The following is a 27,116-nucleotide window of genomic DNA, read 5'->3' as shown; positions in this document are numbered from 1 at the left end:
TAAAAACCTTCACTATCGCAGCAACATGTACAAACGCACTGAACAACTTTGACAAGCGGTTTGCAGCAAATAGATAAAACTAAATAGAAGCAAGCCTGAACAGGTGGGTCTAAAGTTTATTATTAAAGGTATCGACGGTGTCCACAGATCTCAGGTCCAATGGAAGCAAGTTCCTCAATCGGGGGGCTCAAAAGCACCGTCACCTTTTGTCTTTAAGCTGGATCTAGGTACAGCCAACAACAACAAAGAATTAATATATAAAACTTTAATTAATATTGTTATCATAGTTTCTACTGTATGAGGTGTAAGCAGACTGCTTTTAACCATAAAAATAACCCTTACACAGTAAATTACTGTGAGTAAACTATATCCCTTTACTATACACAGCAATCACAGGGGAAAGTTTCTCCTTTATTATTACTTTTACTTAAGGTAGATTTGCTAATAAGTATTTCATGCTTTTACCTTTCAATACAGAACTAGTATTGGAGTTTTCAGTATTGCTGCCTTTATTTGACAGTCTAAATCAAGGGTATCAAACATAAAGTCCAGGGGCCAGAATCGGCCTGGCTAAGACTCTAATTCGGCCCACTGCATGTGCTTTAGAACAAGTGAAGGAGGGTACTGAATGAATTTTTGAAGTTTTAACTGTATTTTCATAAGTTTCACAGCTTTTCCCACTAATAAAGACCTTCCCAATGGCTGTTCGGCAATTAAATGATTGATAAACAATTCAATGACATAATAATTCATGTTTTCACTATTTACTATATACATTTCATATTTTTACAATGGGACTACTGTGGGAAAAAGAAATAGGAGGTTTTCTGGGTAATGAACTCTTCCTTTAATTTTACATGTGAATTTCTAACAATTTAAGTCCAAAGAGTCATGCTGAGAGATTTCTTTCTTTACTACAGCAGCATTTCTTTATCATGTAGAAAAACTAAGACACACTGCTGAAATTGCACTACTAAACTAAACGTTTACCTAAACTTCTGTACACTGACACAAAGGGGAGTTTAGCTGGTTCGGCACATTTAAGATCAGAGTTTATGGGTGTATGTGGCCCACGGTTTAAACACCGACACTCCTGGTCTAAGTGTTTCTACCAAAACTGAACCAGATATGCTGCAAAACCACACACAGGCAAAATACAGCCTGCGGACCATCTCAATCCAGCCTGCAGTGTCTTAAAAAACTGATTAAAACCAACCATTGTGTTAATAAATTTTAAGGTGAATGATTGTAATGAGTCTGTGCTACTTATTAAAAAAGGAAGCAATGATCCTCAGAAATGATCCATTATTCCTTTATTCATAAATAGTAAATGTAAGTCTAATTTCTACTTGATTCGGCGATGCAGGTCTGTATATTAAAGCTCAAGTCAGAGTAAAACAGTTGATGCAATATTTATAATGTATCGTGTTTCATGCAAGCAGTGGTCCATTGTCAGAAAATTAGATAGATGTAGGTGAATTTAAATGTTAGTATGATAGTTATGATAAGTGGATTGTTTTATGCAAGTCAGATTTTCATTTCGAACTCAGTGGGCACCAAATGAATGCTTTATGAAACGTAAGAAAGTATTTCTAGAAAAAGCTATAAAATATTCTAGCATGTGTACTAAATTCAGGAAGTTTAAGATAACTGACCTCTTTTATTTGCTTATCTCACCAGTATGGCCTTTAGGAAACAAAAATAAATGTTTCCTGTGCTAAACTGTGTCAATTTTTTACACAAATTCATACCTTTTGTCATTTATCAGGTTAATACTAAATGCTCCACCTCTGATGCCACTTTCTTTCTTTCTTTTCATCTTTCTGTGTTTTAATAAATCACTTTTGAATTAAAAAAAGACAGAGAGAATGACCAGTAATAGAAATAATTACCTTGACGCGTAATCAGTGTTATGAAAGTGAACTAAAAGTTAACATTTCACAAAGGAAATGAGCGCAGAAACAGTGATGTTATCCCCTTCATCAGTGTGCGAGCGCGCCGATCTAATCCACAGAGTAAAAAATGACCTTCCCTTGACCACCTTCATAATTACCAGATCTCATAGAGTCTAAATCTCCTTACCTCCAGTGGAGTAATTATCAGTGTGACTCACTGAAAAGGCAATTGAGACAGTGGTTTATGGACTCCCATAGAGGAACGTGAGGCAGAGCAGTAATGGGGAGCTTGTGTGTCCCCCCCTCACCTCTCTCGTCGGAGAATGACAGCCGTGTTTAGAGACGAGAGCAGTTCCTAAAAATACAGGGTGGGTCACATAGGACAATTTCATCAACCTGAAAAGGCTCCTCTGTAGCTTCTGATTAGCTCTTAATTTACTGCACTCGTCTCGTAAGTGAGGCTAAAGACATCCAGATAGCACAGCAGCAGTTAGATGAAGAACTTTTTCTTGGCTTTAAAGGAAGAGATGCACATGAAAGCCAGTGTGCATGCATGAATACACAAAAGGTACCATTAGATTTTATTCAGTCCTAAAACTCAGTACATTCTGTCCAAGCTTTGTGAACTATCGTTTCCTTTTAACGGCTAGAAATCCTGAATTCCTCCAACATGAGATCATCGTCTCCGACTCCTTCTGTCCGTACTTTATGCAACACAGATCACGTGTGGTTTGATAGAACGAATGATAGTCAAAGTCCCTTTGTGTAGACGTGATTGCTATGACCTGCAATCACTCTTCATGCTGGCCTTGCCCGGGTCTTTTCTAAGCGCTATAACATGACGACCACCTATTTTTTGCTTTTTAGAAAGGCTAAATGCATCAACAGATGTTTTCATATTTCATTTAACTCGAAAAATGCACTGTGGAAGTTAGGATGACACGATACCAACAGGTAGCCAGACTCATTTACATATGCACAAACAAGCACACAGGCAAAGGGTGTATAAGGCAATTCAAGGGAAATAGTTACAAAGGCAGGTGTTGTACATCGGGAGGAAAACAAGGAGCTTGAATCAGCCCCAGAGAGAAAAGTGCTGTAATAGGTGGGTTGGCAGTGACTACTGAGATAGCGCTAGTAATGAGAGAGCAGACTGCCCGCCCTCCCACCCCACTACTCAACCGCACAGGAAACAAAAATAGCATTTTGTCTGACGAACGAGCCGGCTTTGACCTAGCCTTTCGACCTCTGACAATCAGTCTCGCTTCGTCCTCCACTACTTCACAAGCCTGGGCCAGGACAGTCAGAGATAACAGTTGATTTCTACTGTGGCACTAAAGCGAAAAAAAAAAAAAGAAGCTCTGAAAGAGAGATGGCAGGCAGTTTCTCAAAGCGCTGAGGTTGAAGGCCTGAGACTTCTCAGCGCTGGTGTCTCGGAGTCCCAAATGATTGTCGTTAAAAGTTTAAAATTGAGTTTCGCTTGCATCTGATCATTGCGCCGCATGATCTGGCTCATTCCTCATTAGAAACATTAACATAGGCAAGTTGTGACAACACTGAAAGTGAGACCCTCTTCCACCCCTCAGGCGCGATGACTAAGTGGGAGCGCTGACTGCATCGCAGCAGACGAGAACTAGTGAATATGAAACACAACAAAGAGACAGTGGGAGATATAATGAGCTCTATAGGATCCCGGCACCCTTTTGCCCTCTCTCCATCACAAGTGAAGCTCCCGCTCTCATCCTCGGCCCTGTGTCTGCTGGAGGAAGGAGCACAAACAATTAGCTGAGACAAGCTGTTTGGATTATGTGCTCAACCAAAGCAATCAGACAGCTGTGGTTAAAAGAATGAGCTTCAAAATGCCAGTTGCCCAGTTAGAGAGGAAGGGAGGGTCAGTGGTCCTGACAGTCTTAACAAGATGACAGAATTTATAAAGCACTGCTGTTAAAGAATATAGTTACCTGCAGTGTAGCCCTTATAATAAGGCCACATGGGGCTTCTTCCATATTCCCTCTGTATTTGTTTTCTTCTGCTTCATATTCTTTTGTTGTGCCTCTTGTTCCTTGGCGTAATGGTTGGCGCTGGAGGAAATTCTTCAATCGTCTTTGATCTTCGCCTGGTTTCGATAATTTTTTGACAGAAATCTCATTTTGCTCCCCTTTTGTTTTCTCCGTCTTTGTTCCCTTTTATTCCATCTTTAAATGGGGCTCAACATTTTGTCGTTGTGAAGTTGCAAAGGAAAAGAGCCGGTCCTGTCAGGGCCTCAGCGCTTGCTAGACAACTTGCCCCAACATTTCAAGTGCGAATTGGACTCTTGCCGTTTGCACAGATGATATATAATTCATGGTGGGGGTGTGAGAGAGGTGTCAATGTGTCAGGAGGTAGAAGAAATGTAAAAGTGTGCTGTTTACTGGCCGAGAGATGCCGGCTCTCTTTGGCTGGGCTTCTGCAGAGTGAGGAAAGAGGAGGATGATCTGATCTTCATCAAATGTTCATCTGTGCCTGTCCTGGAGACGAAGTGACCGCGCTAATCAAAGACTTGTCTGCCCTGATGTTTTATTCATCTTTTATGAGACAAGCATACTTAAATAATTTAAGTGCATTGATTCGGTGTGTGTACAAGCTTGTCTACGATGTGTTCACAATTGCTGGGCCGTATTATCAATAGATGTTCACAAGTCAATTTTCTGAACCAGTGTTTGTTATCAGGGCCTTTGTGTTATAAACACTGTAAATATTTAGCTTAGCTTAGTTCGGCCGTCTATGTTAATATAGTATAAATACATTATCTGCGACACTTTATATGTAATTCAGAATGATATCACAGTTTACACCCTAGTTTGTGGATATTTAGTTTTAAAGCAAGAACATTTGACTTAAAAGAGGCAAACATAGTTAATTTAGTTATTAATAGAAGTTTAATTTAGTTATTTATTTAGTCTTTACTTTCCTAATTCTAAAAACAGGAAGTGTATTTTTCACAAAACCTGTTAATTTAGCTTGTTTAGACAGCATATGCTTTACTCAGCATAATTACCTTGCTTTTTAGAATATGAGATTTTAAAGATCGATACCGATATTTGGTGATTTAAAAATCCGATATTTTTTTCTTTCAGACACACAACGCAGAATTATGTGCTGTAATTTATTAGTGTAGTCTAACATAACGACAGTGCAGTTTAAAAACTAATTTTGCTGTTACAACGACTCATGGATTATTCGTTTACCACCGCTCGATAGTTCTTGAATCAACTGATTGTTGTGGTTGTTGCAACCCAGAGACATATTGTAGAGTGCCCTCTGGTGGACAAACTATGCAACATCAACACTCATAACGTGATTGAAGGGTGTTTTTCTGCTTCACTCTTTACATTTTCATTTTTTTGGATGTTTTAAGCACTTTGAGGCGACTGTTGTTGGGATTTGTAAATAAAACTGAATTGAATGGAATTGAAATGCTAGTACTGTAAGATCAGAGTCTACTTTCCATCCAAAGAAGTTGTAGGTTTTAAGATTAATTTTTGACTTTTTTTTAAGAACTGAAGCGGCTCTATAGTGCAGTGGTTTACACTTTTGCCTAACAAGCAAATGAGGCTGAATTCAATTTTGGGAGGAGAAACAAACTCTTTTGTGGGTTGTGTTAAGAAGGGCAAATCAAACATGCAGAGCTACCTGCTATGGTCACCCTCTTCTGAATAAGTGAGCAGCTGAAAGTAACTTTAACTGTGGAAACAATTACATAGGGCAGAAGTGTCTTTTTATTGTGCACTACACTGTAAAAGGCTAGATGAAATATCTCCATACAGATCAGTCCTGTCTCCACTAAACCCAAATTATCTTTTACAGCACAGAAACAGTGAAATGTTGATTTCACTCTTTTCTTTTCTGTCTAAGGCTGTGTAGCATCACCGAGCAGTCCACAGCACACATAAACAGTCTGCTGGAAGTCAAGTGTAGCAATGATATGTTCTGATATGTAAAGTTGAGATTTGTTGTTTTTAAGCGGTTTAACTGTCAACATTTTAAGACATACACAGGTTTTAAAAAGTCTCTTCTATCCATCACATCTGTGTGTAAACTCAGTTTGTCCTTTCTTCTGTTTAGGGTGTGAAGGTCAGCTTAGATGTTGTTGTTTTTAGCCCATTTCGCACATATGGTGTTACGGTTGATTCCTTTAGTAGAAATCATTCGTTGTCTGTGTTGTGCTGTGGCTTTCGTCTGACATTCAAACATAAAGTGTGTGTTTGTGTGTGTGAAATGACAGAAGATCCACCAAGTTGTGTATTCGGGTGTTTGGAGTGAACTGCACAGTGTTCACACCAACATGTTTTTACATTTGTTTTATGTCAGGTGTGCTCTCTGGGTACTTGGTAGTATCTGCATGTCTGGTGTGGCTGCAGCTTGAGTGTTAACTGATATTTTTTTTTAAACAGCATAAAAATTTATAAGCATTTAAATGTTGGAATTACGTTCTAATGGCACGCTATTATTGGATCCAATTAGTTAATGGGTTTATTTCTGAACTCTTCCAGAGAAGATGGATGTCTCTTTCTTATGAGATTTTGAGCCATTAAACCAAAGATTCTTTCTTTCTCCGAGTGACAATGACGACTTTTGGCTCCGGAGAGCAATTATATCAGTCAGGCTTGATAGCTTTGTCCTCCAAGTAGCTAAATTGAATTCAGTGACTCCATCATGCAGGCTAAAAACCCAGGAGGACCTTGTTGTGGCTCCATGCAATTTACATCTGTCTTTCACTGTTTACCCTATGCATCCCACACTCTATGTGTGCATGTGTTTCTGTCTTTGGTGTGAAAATATTCTTCAGATAATGAAGGCCTCTTGTTTATGTGCTGCAACACTTCTGCGGCGTGTGGCTCAGACACTAGGAAGAATCAAACTCCTGTCCTTTCATCAACAGCTACCTCATCACTGAACTCCCAGCTCCAGCACCTGCAGCAGCTCCAACAGATGCAGCAGCACCACCACCAGCAGCAGCAACAACAGCAGCAGCAACAACAGCAACATCAGCAGCAGCAACAGCAGCACCATCATCACCAACAGTCTCACTCCCATAACCAGAACCAGCTGCCATCCCAGCATCACATGACCCCACCCAGCCAGCAGCAGCAGCAGACCTCCGTCCCGTCTCCAGGCTCCACCTGCTCCTCCACCTCCGGGCAGCCGCAGCAGTCCCCGCCGCACCGACCCAACCAGTCTCCGGCCCGCAGCCTCCCGTCGCCCGTCACTCCGCCCATGCCTTTGCCCGTGAGTCCACAAACTAACATGTATTTGTAGAAAAGCACAGGTTCAGCTTCTCCTTTCTCTAAAACAACTGCTAATTCAGCACACTCCATTTGGATTTTTGGCTGGAGGTTGCTGGAAAATTAATTGCTAAGCCCCAGATACGTGAAAAATGTCTACTCCCTGGCGAGTTGATGAGTGGTTGGTGGAGGCCACTTGGTGTCACTAAGCAAAATCGGTCTCAAAGACATATGCAGTGTCAAAGACATAGGCGAGTGGTTGGTGTCGTTAGATTAAATAAATCGCAAAGAAGGTGCAGCACCAAAATCCTCCTTGTGATTGCTTTGGTTGCAAGCAGATTCACATGTAAGATGGTGACTTGTCTGCAAAGTCTCTCTAACAAACTGGAAATGGAAAACCACTTAAACTAGCATGTTTTAAAAAACTGAGCTTTTACTTTGAAGGCGAAGTTGGCAAGTTGGCATCTTCCTTGCAAACTACATCAATCTTCTAGTAACCAAAACAATCATAAGGAGGTTTTTGGTGCCGCACTTTCTTTGAGATCTATTTATTCCAGCGACAGCAACCACTCACCAACCATTCAGGGAATATACATTTTTCCTTGTCTCTAGAGGTTGCCAGGGGGTTGCCAACTGGTATGACTGAGGGTAGATCTAAAGTGGATTTGGCACTTCTGATTGGTTTAATCCAACCTGTTCACCTACATCATTACTCTTATATTTACGTGGATTGAGGTTTCATTTTTGGTCTTTATTAGTTCTGTTTTGGTTTAGAATGTAAATATTTAAAGGCTATTTTAAATTACATCAGAACAGAGTTAAAACATATTTATTATCATGTCACTGCCGTTGCCCATTAATTTGTTCTTTTTATTAATACAGATTATCTACGTCAACCATAGTAACAATAACAATAGCTCTGCTCATTGATCTTGCAGTAAGGCCAGGGAGTGTTTCTTTTTAAAAAGAAAAGTGCTTCATGAGCTGACATGTGCATGTGAATCGCATCATTGCGGCCTTTACCAGCAACTGTATACTTGGCGCTCGATTGTTTGTCTGCAGATGATCTTTATCAAGTGGTGTCCAGGTGGACCTATTAGAATATGCATGTTTTTATTGAAGCCTTGATGCACTTGAGCACATCCAACCTCACAGCCAGGCGAGACGCATTAATCGTATCCTGCTGCTGCAGATCGAGGAGGGATTCTGAGGTTATCTATCCTTAGGCTTTCCAGTCGTAATCAGTCCCTTAATCTTTGCTGCTCTTCCCACTCAACCTCCTTTTTAGTCACTTTGTCTGTCCATCCATCTCTGCCCTTCTGTCCGTCTGCCTGTCACTGTGTGACGATAATAACCTATTTTATATCCCTGTGGTTTCATTTCTGGTGGAGACTGGCCAGGGTCGCCTTTCTGTCCCTGGTCACATTCATCAGCGTCAGACCCTTATTGGGTTGTGGTGCAAGCTTCTTTATGGCCAGGATGAGTTGGGCTATTTGTTTCCCCTCGCAGCCCTCTCCGGCCCTGTCACGGCCTAGTGAGACTCAGCAGGAAAAACAGCCTCTGGATTTAATGGGCTCCAAAGGCTGGCCGCTACATCGCACCAAACAGGCTGTCCAGTCTGACTGTGGATACAAGAGCTCCTGACCAACATACAGATCCACACATTAAGCTTGCATCAGACAGTGTGTAAACACCTTAAGTAACAGATACTCTCTTAAGCTTTAATTTGCTAGGAAACCACCACTTGGTTAAATTTCCAAGAATCTAAACAAGAGCAGCATTGTTATTTCGAAACAAGCTCACTGCGTGTCTGAGTTCCCGACTTTTATCGAGGTGGCGTTTCTGTAGAGGAAGCAGGGTTGCTGATTACGATGGCTGAGGACAGGCCTTCTTTGAGGGGGCCAGAGGGGCCACATCAGGTATCATTAAGATATTGCCTCATCAAATAGGATTATAGTGTGTGTGTGTGTGTGTGTGTGTGTGTGTGTGTGTGTGTGTGTAGAAGAAGAAGCAAAATGGCCATAAAAGGTTTAGTTTCTCTGGGTCATTGCTGGGATTTTCAAGGAGTGGGTTACACAGGGAGGGGCTCTCTGAAGGACAGGCCGTGGCCTCAGCACCCTCTCATGGCTGCAATAGGATTTAAACAGCAGCTCCGCCTCCCTCCGCCGCTTGGGTCAGTGATTGGATTTTCAGTCCCACGTCTCTGGTTCATTTACAGAAGTTTTTAAATTCAAAGCAACTCCCCGAGTGGAGACTTTCTCGTGCGCACGTGAGCGCCGTCACCCCGATCGTGCTTTTGTATGTTTTAATGAACAGCACAGAAGGGCATTTCTGGTGTTTCTGTGTTTTACCCAGAGGAACCAGTGTGTGCAGTAAAGTGGAGTCATAATTACCATAATACAATGAGCATTTTGCAGATAACACCCCTATTTCCTACCGTCATTATTCAAACAAGTAGAATCACTCAGCCATTCAACTATTTGCAGAAAAGACTGCGCAGCGCCGCAGAGAGACAAACACTCATTATGTTCCAATTAATGTCCCATTGTAATTCTCTTCTCATGGGAGGTGTGTGATATTCTTTGTAAACTCACAGAGAAGAAATCCTAAGCCTTCATTACATCCCTGGTGTTTTTGAGGGTTTGGCATTTTTTAATTTGTGAGTCAAATTTCATTAATTAGCTCATTAATACTCGTATTAGGCTACAAATCGTACGGCAGCAGACCGAACCCCTCGAGTCGGTGTTTTAAACTTATATTAGTGAAGCTAATGTGGTTAAATGAAGGGAGAATTTACCTTCCTACACCTTTCACACACTCTATCTGCAGCTCCCCAACATGCAGAGTGCAGTCAGAGGCAGCCTGGAGCTGCCTGAAATAGCCACCACAGTGATGACAAATAGACAGAGGAAGATTATGAAATTTGCTTAAGTGCGTTAATGGGCTGATTGTGGGAGCCCGCTGGATTTTGCTGGAAGTTGATTGATTAGAGCTGCGGGTTTTCTCCACGCCCGGAGAGCTCAGGGATTTGACGGGGTAAAGGCGCGCCAAGTCTGTTACACCGGAATTGATCTTAATTAGATCTGAAAGACCTGCCACAGCAGAATGGTCGCGGCGATTAAAATGAAAAACAGGAGAAATTACTGATCAAATTAATCATAATGTCGGGCTACAGCTGTAGGTCTGGTGTAATTTGCCACTCCAGTGAGTTACATCAGCCCAGGCAGGGGAAAGGAGAGGCAGTACATACTGATCCATGGCAGCGGGAAGCTTAGGCCAGCCTATCAAATGTCTTATTCCAGTTCGTCTGCCCGGACCCTCCTGACCCTGCTGCGCCATCCAGCGGAGGCCCGGCATCCGTCTCTTTGTGCCTCTAATCTAATTAGTTGCTTTTTATTGCCCCTTTTTTTTCCCTTCTACATTATGTCTTCCTCGATCCAGAAACTGCACCCTCTACAGTGCTGCTGTTCTTGTCATGGCTGTCTTGTCACCGGCGTGTTGTGTGTTCACTAATAGCTTCTGACCTTGGTCCAGTGTCTGGCTGGCTGGTTTTCGGGGGGCCTGGCGGAGGTGGAGGCGTCCTGTCTTCCTCCTCCGTCAGACTCCCGCCGTCTGTCTCTCTCCCCTTCGTAGTTGTCTCCTTGATCGCTGTCAGAGCCCCACACTGGGCCTGTCCACTCTCCATCCACACACTCATAGGGGTAATTACAGCCTAGGGGCCTGCCTCCTATCCCTGTGCTCCACAATTTACCACCAAAGCGTCCACAGACATCTCTCTTCTTCCCCACTGCACCCCGACATCACAAGACTGCAGGGCCTCAACCCACAAGTGCTGCAATTACCTGAGTCTCTCCTCAATCCTTTTCTCTCTCCCTCTTCTCTCTCTCTCCCCCCTCCACGCTCTCCTCTCCACCCCTTTGGCTCCCTCACTATTCCCTGGCAATCAGCCTTCATTAGAAGCCTCTGGTGAAAACCCATCGTCACCAAGGTCAGCCGCTGCCAACCACAACGGCCTTTCAGAGGCCTGGCTGTCTGCACTCTCCATCTTTCCTCACCTCCTTGCCATCCTCCCATTCCTCCTCCTCCTCCTTTTCCTCCCCATTCCTGCTCACTCCACCATCCTCCTCAAATCTCGGGCCCATCACTGCTGCTTTTGTCTCCAGCTGAGGCCCCTTCAGACACTCATGTCACTGTTTTCCGCTGCAGTGCACTTTTACTTATGTCAACCACTGTTAAAATCACCACTGTCCAATTTGCTCCAAATGTCTCCCTTTTTTGGGGGGGAGGGGGGCATTTTTCCCATTATATTATCATGTGTATTAAATGAGTCTTGCACATCGATTAATTGATTTTCCAGATCAGCTCCGTGCTCATTGAATTTAGCAAAGAGGGAGCCGTCGTCATTCTGCAGGATATTAAATCAAAATTAAAATGACATGCTTAAATGTGGGCCCAGTGGCGCACGCTGGGCAGCGTTTACGTTAAAAGGGAAAAGTCGCTCTTAAATGATGAAATAAAAAGAATTACAAAAACACATTATTTGAAATTATTTCTTCCAGTAAAAAGTGTTTTGAGTGTCTTTTTTCTGCCAGTTTTGGAGAGGAAGATACAATTAAAGGAAATGACAATTAAAAAGACCATTTAAAAATATTTATGCATGAGAATAAAAGTTGGGGGTTCTTCTCTTTTAATTTTACTTTCATGTAAAAGCTTTAACGTGTCCTCACGTCCTGGCATTATCCGCAATAACACCTGCTTTAAATCCCCAGATTTCAAATAAAACTTTTAAATATATACTCGCGGTATATGATGGCAGGCTGTGTGTTTAAATGGCTGCTGGTAGCTGCGTGGTTTTAGAGCATGAGCGGGCCCTCAGCTCTCCAGCAGCTCAGCCTAGCCTCTTATTAATGCACAGGAGATCCGGCTCTTAAGAAGGCAGAAAATTGCCTTACATAACAAGCGCTCCACAATTTAGAAATACAAATGTGCACTGTTGACTGAAGCAGAAAATAAGACTGTTGCCCATCAACAGCACCACATTTCATATGAATAATTATAAAGCATGGGAGCTAGATGAGGAAAACAACCTGACCATGACAGCTCTACTACTTTTATTTACTTCAAATGAGGGATTAGGCAGGGAGAAAATCTAGAGACTTAAGGAGCGACGATGAGCCTTGAATTTCTAAATAAGGCGAAAGTTAAATTTATCATATTTCACAAGGATCCTCTGGAAAACTGTGAGGGCACTTTCACTTTTAAAACTGCACCCACATTGCACCTTGCACTTACTTTTTGGCTTTTCTGGTTTTGTTGAGTTTTCAGAGCTCGCCAAGTTGATATTTCCGTCACTTTTTCTTTTTTTTCTTTTTTTAAATCTGCAATCCTTCTAAGCCTGGCCCCATTACTCTCGAGGTGGGCAGAGGGCTTGCAGCTCAGACACCCAGCAGAAAGGCACAGCTCCCTGATCAGCCCACATGGACACTGGGGGCAACACGCATTAGACGCCCACAGGGGAGCCCTCAGATGGAGCACCGAGCTAGGGCTCACCTAACAGTGGAAAAGGAATAGGGTTTCTTTAATTATGAGGCAGGGCTGTGACATTGAGTTCCCCCCTTTCTCCTCCAGCAGCCTCCCAGACACCGTCTAAGTGCTCCGCTCCGCTGAGGAGGCCAGTCCCCCCGCGGGGCGCGATTCCACTGCCTGTAATTTCTGATGCCCATTAGTGACCGCAAACAGAGCACCGGGCTCACACGAGGAATACAGCTGCGCGGCTCTGCCACGCTGTAAAAAGGCCCTTTTAATGCAATGTTATTGCATTATACCCTCCTCATAGAGCAAGTCAAAAGTCCCATTTGTGGTCTCTGCAGAATATTATCAGAAATTCTTCTCTGCAGTGTTTCCAGTCATAGTAAGCCGAGGCTGGATTTGGTGTATATTTTTGTAATATGAAGTGGGCTGTGTGGGTTTAAATTCCTCTCATTTGCACCTGCACTCTATGAGGAGCTTTTTTGCATTTTCTCCCAACCCCAACCCCCACCTCCTCTGTCTGCCTGCCCTTTTTCATTATTAGCAGGAATGTACAATTGATGGGTTTTGTAAATAGACTCAACTGGAATCCAAGAAAAGTGCACTTCCTTGAGTCAACTCCTCAAAGGTGGGGGGAAGCCTTTGAAGTCGAAACTGAGATAATCAATACAAATACGGCGGCATATTTCATCAATTCACTTCTCCACTTATGCTGATTTAGCTCATGCCAACAACTCTGTTTTTATTTCTTTTCTTTTCTTTTTTTTTGGGGGGGAGGGATGCGGGGGGGGGGGGGGCAGCGAAGGAGACATGGACGGAGGGGAGGGAGGGTGGTGGATTTATTGATCAAGAGTGACCACATCTTAGCCACAGAGCCCCTCTCTCGTGATTAATCTTAGGGCTCAGAGTTGGCCAATGACACATGACAGGCCTCCTCCTCAAACTCCTCCATTTCTCTTCATTACTGGCCGTATTTTTGGACACCACAGTGGAGAGTAATCATTTACCTTTATTGTGTTTATAAAGCTGCGGCATGGATGACCCTTCCTATATTGAATTGAGGACATCAAAAGATCACTGGACATTGATTAGGAAGATATTAAAGTCATTCAAATGCTATATTTATATGTCAAACAACAGCAGAGTGAAAAGAGATGCCATTTCCACCTAAACGAAAAGCAATGGGATGTAATCAGTCCAGTGGAAATAAAACTCAAGAATCAAGAAATATGGTTTATTAAACATTGAATATTTGAGGTAATGCTCATCTAAAGGCTGAGAAGAGTCTTTGTTGATTCTCCACAGTCGGATCGCCTAATGATTTGATTTTTCATTTTCTCCCGTGGCCAGGTACCCACTTTAAGAAATCATAGCCGGAGCAGCAGTATATTTTCCCGCAACGCTGGTTGCCGCTGTGATTTCCAGCCCAACGCTAGTATGGTACAGAAATAACTGCACCAAATATGTCACATCATGAGCTGAAATGGTCAGCACTTTCCTGTAGATACTTAATCACCAAGTAGTTTCAAATTTAATACATCTGGAAACAGCTAAATATTATAGATCATTCTCCAGGAAGAGGAATAGTGTTAGAGGACTGTAGTATAACTTATATTTTTACTCTCCGAGTGTCCCCTAACCAGTGGAAATATACTGCTGCGGTGATTAATGACAAGGAACCCGCTCTGAACCGCCGTGCCTCACTATTATCAACAAATGGGCTGGAGCAGATTTTATGTAATGATTAAAGCTGCTGTTAATTTCACATGAAGGTAATGAGCGGGGAGATTGACGGCCACTGTCCGACACTCCATCATCCCTTTATAGTTAGTTTAAACGTTTTCACGACTCTTTTCCTCCCTCATTTGCATTTCGCCTCATTAGATATGGCCATTTCTGAGACTGCCCGCGATATCCATTTCCTGGAGTTAATGCATTTTATTTGATCAGCCAAACCGCCTCAGTTAACTAGCTGTCATTCTGGTCTTCCATATGACATCACTCCATTAGCACCCGCCGTGCCACCTCGGCCACCTCCACGTCCACACCCGCTGCCACCACCATCCCTACGCTGCCTTAAGCAATTACAATGCCCGACTGTCAGCGGATGCAGCGTTATTGTATTTTGCCGGGTGTTATCTGCCCCAGTTGTTCTATCTGTCTTTCACGTTCCAATATTTCTCCTCAAAAATGGCTCTTTTTGGGGTTTATTTTTCACAACGGCTGGAGCTGAGGCCCAGTGGTGAGCAATATTTGGCGCTGGGAGGGCTCAGAGTGCACGACCACGGTGCGAGGCCCCCGCCAACCAAGGGACTAGAGGTGTTTTGGAGGGCCTAATGGCATTTTGATGTTCATAAGCACAGCGGATGTGAGGAAGGGGAGGCAGGGAGGTGGGGGAGACGCTTTTTTGGGGGGAGGAGGGGAGTCAGCAGAGGACTGTCAGCGGAAGACTTGCAGAGTCCTGACAGACACAGAACGTGTTTTCTCATGTCACAGCTGATTACATTCACTCCGGAGTGGGAAAAGAGCAGGGAGGAGACAGAGATGTGGGGCCAGGACGGACGAGGGAAGCTTCCATGTTGTTCCAGATAAAGGACATTCTCCTCATACAGAAACAATAGTGGTATTGACTGATGATTTACCCTGCTGGGTCCACTTTGATTCAGCTGTGGCTGGATGATTGAGGGTAAAACTTTCCGATATTTTTGTAGATGCTTGTTTCTACCTATAAAAAGTTTGTATGTAACCACTTTCAGCATCAGGTCACTTCTTATATTCTCTTTGAAATTTCCCTGTTAGGTTAAACGCACGTTTGATTCTTTTCTTGACTCACAGATGAGCAGAAAATACGCTTCGCACAAATCCCCGAGCCCGAGCGTAGACAAATCTGCCCCCCCCCCCTCTTGCTTGCACCTCCACCACTTGTCCATTTATCTTTGCTCTTTTTTTGTCTATTGCAGGCCCCGAAAAGGAAAAAAAAAAGCAATTAAGTTTAAAACGGCCACATGAAAAGAGCAAAAACCAAGAATAAACTCCAGTTGCTTCGTGTCAGACGATTTTAGTTTCCAGGGGTCTCTCCACGGTTTGCGGGGACACTATTTTTCCCTCTATTCCTGAGATTACACGGGTTGCTGCACCAGGTGACCCTCATGGTCAAACAAGGCGACGGAGAGCCTGGCGGAGTTTAAAGACTCCCCCCTTCATACCGAAAAAGATGCATTTTTAACAATTTGCAGGCTTTTTTTCCCCCCCCACCAGACACATTTATTTTGTGTGTGTTTATCCCTGTGTATCCTTGCAAGTTTGCCTATATTAAACCAGGAGAGCGAAGCAGCTGGAGGAGGCTAAAGGTGTCAAAATGTTGTCACATGATATAATGGAGGCTTTGAATTTGCTGGCTTGAATTTTACCCTAAAACTGTTAGTTGTTTTTTTTAAATAAACACACCGACGTGAGCTTATTTCAACACTTGCGTTAAACCGGAGCGTGCCAAAAATCTTCTCAGACGCCCTTTTTCGTAGCGAATGAAAAGAATAAACCACAATGGTTAACATGCAGGCTCTACAAACTGGATGATCACTGTTTATCTCTTCCAACACATGCAATCAGTACAAATGCTAGGCCAGCTCTGTCATTTTGTGCCTCCCGCCGAGGTGTTGAGAGGAGTCACCGTGGCGGAAAATCACCTGTTTAGGTGTTGAACACAGCCTCGCCTCTCCTTATTCCTTGCTCTCCTTCCAACTGCTATCCATATTATCCCGTGCCAGAGACGCGGCAATAAAGCCTGCTCTCTTTTCACCTAGATTTACCCGAATAACATAGCATCTGAAAGGCCTATCATCGAATGAGGCTCAATGATAATATTTCAGATAAATCTGAAAGCTTCTCCAACAACCCATCACTCACACAATGACGCCGAGCGCAGCAGATTTTCAGGCAGACTCTGGGCGTGCTCGCCTGAGCAGATCACATTATCTGTGTGTTGATCTGTAGCCTCTGTTTAACTCTGTTTAACTGACCGTGTTGGCTCTTCTCTGTGTCCCCATTCACAATCGCAACGCCCTCAGTGCTGTGTTTTCACCCACACGGCTCAAAGAACTCTCAAGTCAGCATTTTACATTCACAGCCTGTCTCACCTGGGCTACCACAGCGGCCGGAGCAGCTTTTATTTCTTCTTCAGTTAGACGAAGGGAGGAGATCGTCTGCTTCTCGGTTTCTCAGTCTCACTACAAGTCGCTTCATACATGTGGTATTTTTCAGGATTAGCAGTTTTTAGGCTTTACTGCTGATGATAATGTGGGCGATAATGCTGCTTTGTGTGCGTTCTGTGTGAAAGACAAAGCTGGTCAAATAGATCATGCCCTGTGATCTCCATTTCTTTTCTTTTTTTTGCTTTTCTTTTTTTGTTTTTGTTTTTGAAAAGACATTTTAAAAGCCAAGAAAGCACTACTGGGAGCAGCATGCTAGAGGAGGATGTGGAGCTGTTTCAGCTTTCATGTGTCACCGACTTTTCAAAACATTCTCGACTGATTCTCAAAGTTTTTCCACAACAATCATCAATTCACATTCGCCTTTGAGCGTATACGAAGTCAGCGGTGATGACTCCTTTTTATCCGTCTTCCAGGAAAGCATTACTGCTGTTATTTTTTCATCACAATAAAGGTACTTTTACTACGAATCTCTACAATTTTTGCTTTTGTATAATGATAGTAATAAAGGTATAAGTATAATCAAAGTTTTTCCAGACACAAAATTGGGCTCCATACGGCACAATTGGTCCCCACATAGTTAGTAGGACAGAGACTCTGTCTTACTTTACTTAACAGAAGAATTTTCCTTTTATTTTTTTGGCTATATAATTAATAAAATTTCATCTTATCCTATCGAGACTCTTCATCCTCTTATGGGGACATTACATTTTGGCTTTTCTGGCTCTCATACTTGCTTCTAATCAATAAATACAATTTTTAAACAATGGTGACTGCACTGTGCTATGCTGTAAAATAAACCCACTGTCCCCATCTGTGTCTGTTTAAATTTGATGCTCAGTTTTTATCTTTATAAGGTCCAACTAATGCCAAATAGCTAGAGGAAATTATAAATGCACCCCAAACAAGAGCTCAGGGCTCAGGAGGATAAGCTTGAGTAAATTAAACCCCACTTAAAAGTTGCATCTGGAAAGCCAAAACCTGTTTAGTAGGAGCCAAAGTTTTCTGTACATAGAAAAAAATCCATGTGTAATATAACCACTTACACTTTTATCAGGATATGCCATTTGTCAGTACAGTCACCGTTATAAATCAGGTTTTTCCTGGGTTATATAGGAGCCTCTGGGGGGCTACTTTGTACCTAAGCACAATCGGTGTGTATGCAGTAAAGGCAGTGAGTCTGTGTTACTTGAAAGAAAACTGTGTTTCCCTGTTATTTATGACTGTCTGACAAAATGAAACCCAATTAACAAAACTGGTTAAAGAACAATAATGTTGGTTTTATTGATTGTACTTAAAACTGCTGCAAAAAATAAAAACATTTTTGCATGAAAAATCCTTTAAATATATGTCACTGGTAAGTAGTAACGTATAAATCCTAATTAACTGCTTACACTGCCAAATGCTTCCAGCCCCTAGAGATTATTAATCTGCACACAACATTTGAATTATAATTTATCAGTGTTTAGCAAGGATGTGGGTCAAAGGGCAGTTTGGTAAAAGCAAATGCATCTTTTGGAGAAAATATAAGAGTAAAGTCTTACTCTTGTTTTTTATCTTATAATGGGGACATAATGGAGATTCAAACATACTAAAAATGACACATTGTGTAAGAAATACTGGCTGCCATATGATAAGTACATGCATCTCCCATTGTTGCTTCTTAGTTGAATAAATCTGTACATTGATGCTCTTTAATGTAGCAGCACTGTAAACTCAGATAATCCTGCCTGTAGTCGATGTGCTGTAGCTGTGCTGTTTATGTTAGTCTTTATTTCAGCTTGAATTCTCTCATGCTACATATATACAGCTAAAAGTAGGCGCGCAGTTTTTCAGCGTTTTGAGATGTTCAGATATCCAAAGGACAACTGCTGGACACATAAAAGACAATCTTGCGATTATCGAGGAAAAACTGGATGACTTTCAGACGAGAGGAGGCAATATCAATCACGGCCAATTTGAGGCCACCAACATGAAATATGATTTCATAAGACAAATGCAGTGTCATTCTTAATGTGCTTAACCTTTACTGTCAATGAAAAAGTATCGATCGCTCGGTGGCATTTTTTCATCATTTGATTTCGAAAAGTGTAATAATATATATATGGTGGTGGGGTACGGTAAAAGATGAATGGCGACTGGGTGATCTCAGATGAACAGAGCTGAATTCGCTGCAGAGAAAGTGTGGAAAAGTTGATGTTTCTGGGGAGACTTTTTGTCGCAGCACGCTGTATTTTAAATCTTGTAAATAAACCCTGCTTTTAATTTAAACATGTACCCGACCAGCATTAGCAGCGGGGAGCAGGCAGCCTGCTTCTTAAGCAGTGTTTCTATTATTTCTCTATTCTGTTGAGTAATTGGGAGGTCTCCTATCTCTTCTTGGTCTTTGATCTACTTACTCAACCTAATAAGACTTTGCTCTGCTGCACTACAACCAAATCAGCAGTGCATTTTCAGCCCCCTAATAAGTGGTTAGCTTGATTTATATGGGTAATCTCAGCAATGTGGCAGAGCTCTACAACCTCTCCCTGATGCACCGAGCCTCTTTTCACAACCACAGGCCAGACCAGATGAGTCCATTACAGCGAGGGCAAAGACGGTCATTTTAACCCTCCTCTGCTTCAGCTGTAACAGTGAGTCAGAGGATTTCTGAGTCGAAGCATATTGAAGCGGTTTTACGATACAGTGATGCATGGCCACGCCGCCTGGCTCTATTGTGAGAGCGGGAAGCTGTTGGGTCATTGCTGTGGGTGGAAAGACTCGGCTCGGCCCGTGGGGAGCCCCGGGGGCCAGAGAAAGCACTTAGAGTGGTAAAATGACCACTTATTCACAGCCGCCCTCCTGTTTTCGCTGCTCCTCCCTACCCTCGAGCCTCCCACTGGGTCCAGGAGCACAAACCTCTGGGAACTATATGATGGACTGTGTAGCCCTCACTGCTGGACTATTCAGACCTCACTGCAGTTGGCCTATTCTGGCCCCACAAACAATAAACAAAAGTGTGAAGCCTGTAAACCTGCATCTGTAGGAATGTGTATTGTGCTGTAAACATCTGCACTGGTGCCATCAAACAATGTCTTCGCCCTCTCCAGATGAATGCTCTGGCCAGCCAGGCAGCGGTAGCGGCAGCAGCAGCCATGGGATCCATCGCCGGCTCACAGGTGTTTGGCAACGCCCTGTCAAACCTGCAAGGGGCCACCGGGCAGCTGGTCACCAACGCACAAGGACAGGTGAGTGCAACCAGCTTAAATATAGGACTGAATAAAAAATCCAGAGAGCTCTAGAAGATGCTGGGAGTTCATCTATCACGTATAAAAAAGTGCAGCTCAGAATAAACCGTCTGATCTTTCCATGCAGACTTCTAGTAGCTAGTCTTAAAGTTGTTTGTCTACAATCCAGTAGCTGCCCCACATCATGTTAAGCATTTTGGGAATAAACAAAGCCCTTCCTTCTTTTATCCTCACGCGCAGCAAAACGCTGACCTTGTCATATTCACAGGGTGGCTGCAGAATTGTTCCATCAGTAGCCAGAGGCTTGAACGATGATGCTTGTCATTGCAGGGCCTTATCTAATGAATCATCTTATCTCAGGTGCACACAGCACATATTAAAGGAAGATTGTATGGACCGCGTGCCCTTTCGTGCCACATCGTGTTATTTACTTTAACCCCTGTTTCATCGCTGTTTCACACTTTTACTGTATGCTGATGTTGAAGCATTTCTTAGCACAAAAACATGCTGGATTTTAAAATTAACCGACTGCAGGAGCATTTCTGAGCCACCAGTTCGACCGCGCTTCACTGCGTATAGTAAAGTGTGTCCGAACTCTTGATGCTAAACGTTGCTAATGAGACAGTATGGACTTCCCTGGCTCACAAGGTGCCTGGAGCACTGGGAACAGATCACTGTGGATATGGACTTGACGGGATGCTCTGTGCTTTTGTAGTGTCTTGGTGGCTGACACTCCCTGACATAATCAGGTCACAGAGACGGTCAAAGCCTTAGGCTACATCCTTTGCTCCCCACCTCATTATTCCGCAGCATTATTCAGACGGAGGGCTCTGAAACATGCACTGCCCTATCAGAAGGTCCTGCCCCTCCTTCCCCAAACCACAGAAGACATTATACAGGCTAATGCATACCTCAAACAAGGCTGGAGGTCTAACAAACACACACAGCGGCTTTATTTTGTCTTTACTAGAGAGCAGCTATTATCTTTAAGATATGTCTTAAACTGAATTTAGGGACAAGTTATGTGTCATATCTGTAATACATGAGTAAAAAGTTACCTTTCCTTGAATTTAAATTGTGCTATAGTCTCTTAATTCCTCTGCCAACTCTTCCAAAAGACCTTTTCATAAGCAAGCGCTCTGAGAACCTTGAGAAGTGTCAGACCTGGTGGATGTTTGGAGTTCAGTATGTTTTTAAATCTTAATTATATTGGCCCAAGCTTTTTTTTATTCTTTAAGGGAAATCAATGAGGCTCTTTTATCCTCACTGCCTCTGCAACAGTGATTAACAGTTGCGGATAAAAGGCACAATTATTAAGTCACTGTCACTCCTGAGATCTTTTTTTTTTTTTTAAACAAATCCCTGGCCGTTTTGTGAACCTCTTCTCTTCGGTGCAAATTCTTTTCTCGCTGTTTTAAAATGCAGTTAAAACTGCATTGCGCACTGGGGACATTAAGGGCTGTTTCCTGACTTAAATCCCTGAAACGATCCTGGTATGGTTAGGACAGGTTCCTTGGCTTTGTGCATGAACATCTTCCCTCACATCTCTCCCAGCATCTTCTACCTTCCACGTCATGTGCTGACGCAACAGGTAAGAGTTGCACTTGCTGTTAACCTGCAAAGTATGTTAAAACAGGTGAAGCTGAGCCACAATACCATATAGAGTTAATTGTATATGAATACAGGAAATAGAGATAGAATAGAGACAGATAGGAAACAGGAAATATCTTCTGTACAGTGCACCATTATTAGTCTGCTGTTTGAAGCTTTAATTTGCTGTGAGTGTTAGCTTTCTTTAGACTTGTATGTTGACACAAGTCCAAACTTCCCAAACATTTTCCTTCCCGAGTTTCAATTCACTGCATGAACAGTGGTGGAGAGAAAATGGGCAGAGATATTGCCTGGCCACCATGGCTAAAGACACAGATTGCCCTGGCCGGAGAGATGAGATGGCATTTCTGCGGAAACAAGAGCAGCATAATCTTAATGAGTTCTGCTGGGTGGATAGAGGCACGTTTCTCACATGTCATTCCAAGAACTGGAAAGGGAAGCAAACATGGGAAGCCAAATAAAGGCGAGAAAACGGAAAGGCATGCGAGGAGAGGGAGTTAGCAGTGAATGAGAGGAGTACCTGAAGGCTGCTTATTTATGAAATGGTTGTGTGATGAAAGAAACCGACAGCTGGACATTTTCAAATAGGAAATGATTTTATTTATCCATGAAATTCAGGCTAGCTGTAGAGTAAGAGAATTCCCTTCTGGTTGCTTCAGGGGACTGCAGGTTTGGAAGTACACAGTCGGAAAACATGAGCAGAGTAGCTTCATATATAAATATATTCGTAATAACTTTAGTAATTGCTAAAAAGACTCAAACACAGGACTATGCTGTTAACTAGATAAATTAGTTTGCCACATGAAAACATTTTCTAGCTTCACTACTAGAGTAGCTTTGGATGAATCATAGTTCAGCTCCCTCCCCCTGCTCTTTGGGCTGCCTTTCTTCTGATTGGCTGTCCCTTACAAACAGAAGATTTGAAGCGCTGGTGGGTGGGGCTTCTATGCTCACTGCCAGAGATATTCACTCATTCACTAACGTGTGTGTAGAAGTATATTTATTCAAAAATGTACCTTTCCATTTGAGAAACATGTGCACCACTCAGTTCTGTTCACACCCTTTTACTTACGCTTGCAACCTGCAGTCTGCACAATGCCCCACATTTCGTTATATGTGGAAAAAGTAAAGTGAAGTTGTTCCAATAACCAAGCCTGCACCGCTAAGGCAAAAAAGCAGGAAAACTGAAGAAACTAAAACAACTGTGTCTGAGGAGAAAGTCAGAAAAGGTGCATCTTTTCCAAGTGTTTCCTGAGGAGCGATAATGGTTAGAAGGAAAAAAAATGTTTTGACTGACAGAGATCACTCACACATAAACTGACCTAATTGTTTGGGACTCATGTTTTTAAAGGTAAATAAGGAAAAAGAGAGGTTCATTTTGCTCTACTATAACAAAGTGTCTCTTGCATTACGGTTAAATGATGGCCTTTGACCAAAGCGTTCTGCTCAACACTCACTGCTAAAAGATTAATTGTGGTCATAAAAAAATCATTGAGGTTCAGTGCTCAGAAATGAAAAATAAATAGGATTAGTTGATTCAGGACTTCCCATAAGCTTATACAACAAAGCCCTCCCTCCTGACCATAAGTTAACACCGAGGTACTTCACTACACTGTCACATCCCTGCCCTGCCCTTCCAGCCTGAGTGAAGAGTTGTGACAGCGCCACGAAACATCTGCCTGAGATATGCAGATGGTGAAGGATGGCATAGCGGGACGGGGATGAGAGCTAAGCTGTCAGTCGCCTGCTCTTTTATTATGCTTATAGAACAACCACTTAGTCCAATGACGATGAATAATTGAGCGGAACAAGTTCCCTGCCACGGTGGCATGCAAAGCGGGATCAGTGGGACTCAGGAGACACAAGCGTCAGGCAGGGCAATAAAATATGCTAAGTGGCAGAAGAGCATTACAGGGAATTTGTAAAGCCAGCGCGGAGAGAGAGATAAATTATCTCTCCCCTAATGCGAAGCAACGTAAGCAAATGAGCCGTGGCAGGGATGAATTACAGATTGTCGGCCCACCTTTCTCTCACTGATCCCTCCCTATTATGTCAAAGAGACGGGGGTAGGGGGAAGGGGGAGGTGGACCGTGCGCTAAAACACATTAGCGGTGGTGGAAACAGGAGCTAGGGACCAGAGAAGCCTGTGCCTCTGCTTTGCTCTGGGCTGAGGTGCAGAAGCTCGGACTGAAATATAAACATAAAAAGAAAGCGTCCAAGACAGTGCAATCTTAGCAAAAGTAGCTCTTTGCCCGGTTGCCAAATAACAGAATTTAGAATGATGGGCGTCTCATCCGTGTTGAGCTGCTCTCTGGTGTAATGAGGCTTGGTGGAGGAGGGCGGCCAGCGGGGGGGCCAGGGCGACTGCTGCTCAGGAGCTGCCCAGAACCAGTCCCCAGATGACATTAACCTTCATCATGGTGAAGAGGCGCTAAGTCCCCCCTAAAGCGCCACTCTTGGCCACACTCTGGCAGCTCTGAGAGCTAAAACGTTGCAGTGACACTCTGCCGCCCCCTTTGATCTGCCCTTCCTGATTACAGCCACAGAGGAGAGGAGAGCAGGGGATGGAGGGAGGGAGGAGGAGGGGTGAAGTACCCCTGGGACCCTGAGAGTTGAATTAGAGACACGGGGTCCTGTCTCACTCTCTGCTGCTCCTCTTCTCTCCTCTTATTGTTTCTTTTCTTACTTGTTCTCTCCACTTCTTCCTGCCTGGCCTGGTGTGTGTGTGAGTGGGTGAAATGGGGGTCTCTGTCTCTCAGCAGCCTCACTGCTTCTCACCAGAGACAGACAAAGACACTTAAGCACAAACACACACACACACAGAAGCACACACACACACACTCTCACAATCATCCCGGTCTTGGCCTGGTGATGGATAATACACTCAGTGGTGTGCACCATCACACACACAGGTATTCAGCGCTGACCTTTGCAGTGCGCTCCCAGCAGTCTGCTTTGGCTTCACTTGCTCTAGGCTGTAAAACCACCTCAGTGACAGATGATCAGTGGACACTTCTGCATGTTTTTTCCTCCCCGAATCACAAACAGACCAGCTCAAAAGCAGAGTGCTCTCATTAACCACATAACATGCAGATATGACCGGCTTAAACTTCATTTCCAATCAGAAACACATAAAAAAAGCCTAAAGACTCACAGCAGTAGATATCATTACAACTGATACCTCCAGTAGCGTTTAGCCTCTCCGCTCTTTCTGCTTTTTAAAACCACCCAGCTGATTTTGTCTCCTCTCTTACCCCCTTTGTAGATAATTGGAACAATCCCACTGATGCCCAACTCTGCAGGGCCCTCCAGCCAATCAGGGGGTGGCAACCCAGCACTGCAGGTACAGCCAATTACACCTCAGCTTCTGACCAACGCTCAAGGCCAGATCATCGCCACAGTGATCGGCAATCAGATCCTGCCTGTCATCAACACCCAGGGAATCACGCTGTCACCAATCAAGCCTGGACAGCAGGTAACATATATGCTCATGTACAAACACACTCTCACACACACGTATAAAAAGGAGGAAGGCTTGCAGAGCAGCTTATTACATTCTTAAACTCGTACTCCTCAAGTGATCACGAGCTGTTTTTTAAAAACTGTCGAATGAGCAACACCTAGTGGAGTCAAACTAGAGTTAGCCTGTTTATTCATGAAAGCAAAAGCCAAGGCAGCTCTGTTTTATGATAAACACCTCATATTTTTCCTGCTTCAACACTCATAATGCTCATTTGCATCACTCCACTTGGAAAATTGTAGCTCCTGGTACAATTTTCACAATGCATGCATGTCTGTGTATGTGTGTGTGCTTGTCAGCCAACCTTTCAGCTTCAGTCTCAGCGAGACTGCTAAACCCCTGCAGAGCCCAACATAAGAAAAAAAACACACCACTTTTCATCACCCCACTTAAAACTGAAACACTCCTCACTCTGTTTTCCACCTGCTTTCCGTTTCACTCACCCTCCTCCTCCTGCCTCAGTCACACTCTCCATCCTTACGATTTGTCCTTTCTGACCTGAACATGAAATATTTTGTTTTATTTAAAGAGAGGCACACAAAAACCCCAGCTCTGGTTTTCCTTTTTTTTTTGAGTTCACACTGTAAGTAGGAACACTCGAGCAAACACCTCCTCCCATTTTCGGCGAACGCGTGCAGCACCAGATGCATTCACGCCGACAGTGAAAAAGTTATTGACTTGATAATGATGATGTCAGGGCTGAATTATAGGGTAAAAGTTCACATTGAAGGCCTCTACAGTGCAGGATGGATGAACTCTTAGCGGGCGGACACCTAATTGTGGGTCCCTCCCCCCGAGAATGGCAGATCATACTCTTGAATGAATTAATGCATTTGTAATAATGTTTATGCTTTTGTCTCCACTTCAAAGCCCCGCATGTACACATTGTTCCGCGGGCATAATTTACGGTTGTCAGAGCCTGCAGTCTCGAATATTTCCAGTGAAGCTAGATAATTCTCTGAGCCTGTCAACAGTCCTGACAGTGTGTGCATCGCTGTTGACACCCCCCACCATCCAAACAAACACATGCCACAGAGAAAATAATTAATAGCACAGAAGGAGAAGGAGAAGCCTGCCCAGTTTATGGCGGAGACAGCTTTTAAGAGTGGAGACACACCATCTTGATCTTGTAAAAGCAATTCAAATGTGCATAAAACATGAAAATACACTGTTTCTTTTTTTTTTCTCCATCAGAGCACGTAGCCTGCAGATCATGAATTATGTTTGATATGGGGACTGCTGTGTCCACATGTTTTTATTTCGGATTCAGGCTGCCATTATTAGCATCAAGATGACGAGCAGAAGAAGATTCTTAATTGTTTTTCTGCAGATAGGCGATTATAAAGCTCACAGAGACAGTGGAGTGCCTGAGCTGAACAAGCTTCCTTTTAGACCCTCACTGCCAAATACAGTGGTAAACTACTGCTCTAATCTATTGAGCAGACTATTGGCACTATAGTCTGCTCTGTCAGTACAAATACTGCAGGCAGTAATCATCAGGTACAAGGTAAATCTAATTATATTCACCTTCTAAGTGGCTAATTTAATAGCTGCTGATTAATTGATTAGATTTGATATTGTGGCCCAATCACCATAATGACATGATTACTGTAAATTCTGATTATTGTGACGATGTGCACAGAGAGTAAAGCATGCTGTCAGTGTATCGTGTCAGCTCTCTCTCTCTCTCTCTGTGTTTGTGTCCAGCTGCCTCAGGCTCAGCAGGGTCAGACAGGCCCCGCATCATCTCAGCCCAACCTGCTCCACATGCCCCACAGACAGAGTCCTCTCCACCAGGCCTCTTCTTCCTCCTCCACCTCCTCCTCTTCCTCGGCTCTCAGCGTGGGGCAGCTGGTCAGCAG

General features: G+C 43.3%; 1 protein-coding gene across 3 annotated transcripts in view; it reads left to right on the top strand.

Annotated features, from left to right (window-relative positions):
• The window catches only part of pou6f2 (POU class 6 homeobox 2), a 71,668-nt gene that overhangs the window by 32,398 nt on the left and 12,154 nt on the right, over positions 1-27,116 (top strand). For all 3 annotated transcript variants that reach the window (XM_063484366.1, XM_063484367.1, XM_063484365.1), the window contains 4 exons: positions 6,817-7,163; positions 19,986-20,123; positions 25,000-25,209; positions 26,962-27,115. In XM_063484366.1, coding sequence (XP_063340436.1) covers positions 6,817-7,163; positions 19,986-20,123; positions 25,000-25,209; positions 26,962-27,115 — 849 coding nt within the window. The remainder of the gene's footprint in view (positions 1-6,816; positions 7,164-19,985; positions 20,124-24,999; positions 25,210-26,961; position 27,116) is intronic.

The sequence above is a fragment of the Pelmatolapia mariae genome, linkage group LG9 (assembly GCF_036321145.2).
Source record: "Pelmatolapia mariae isolate MD_Pm_ZW linkage group LG9, Pm_UMD_F_2, whole genome shotgun sequence".
NCBI lineage: Eukaryota > Metazoa > Chordata > Actinopteri > Cichliformes > Cichlidae > Pelmatolapia > Pelmatolapia mariae.
The sequence above is the reverse complement of the archived record's forward strand: the minus strand, read 5'-3'. Positions and strand labels throughout refer to the sequence as shown.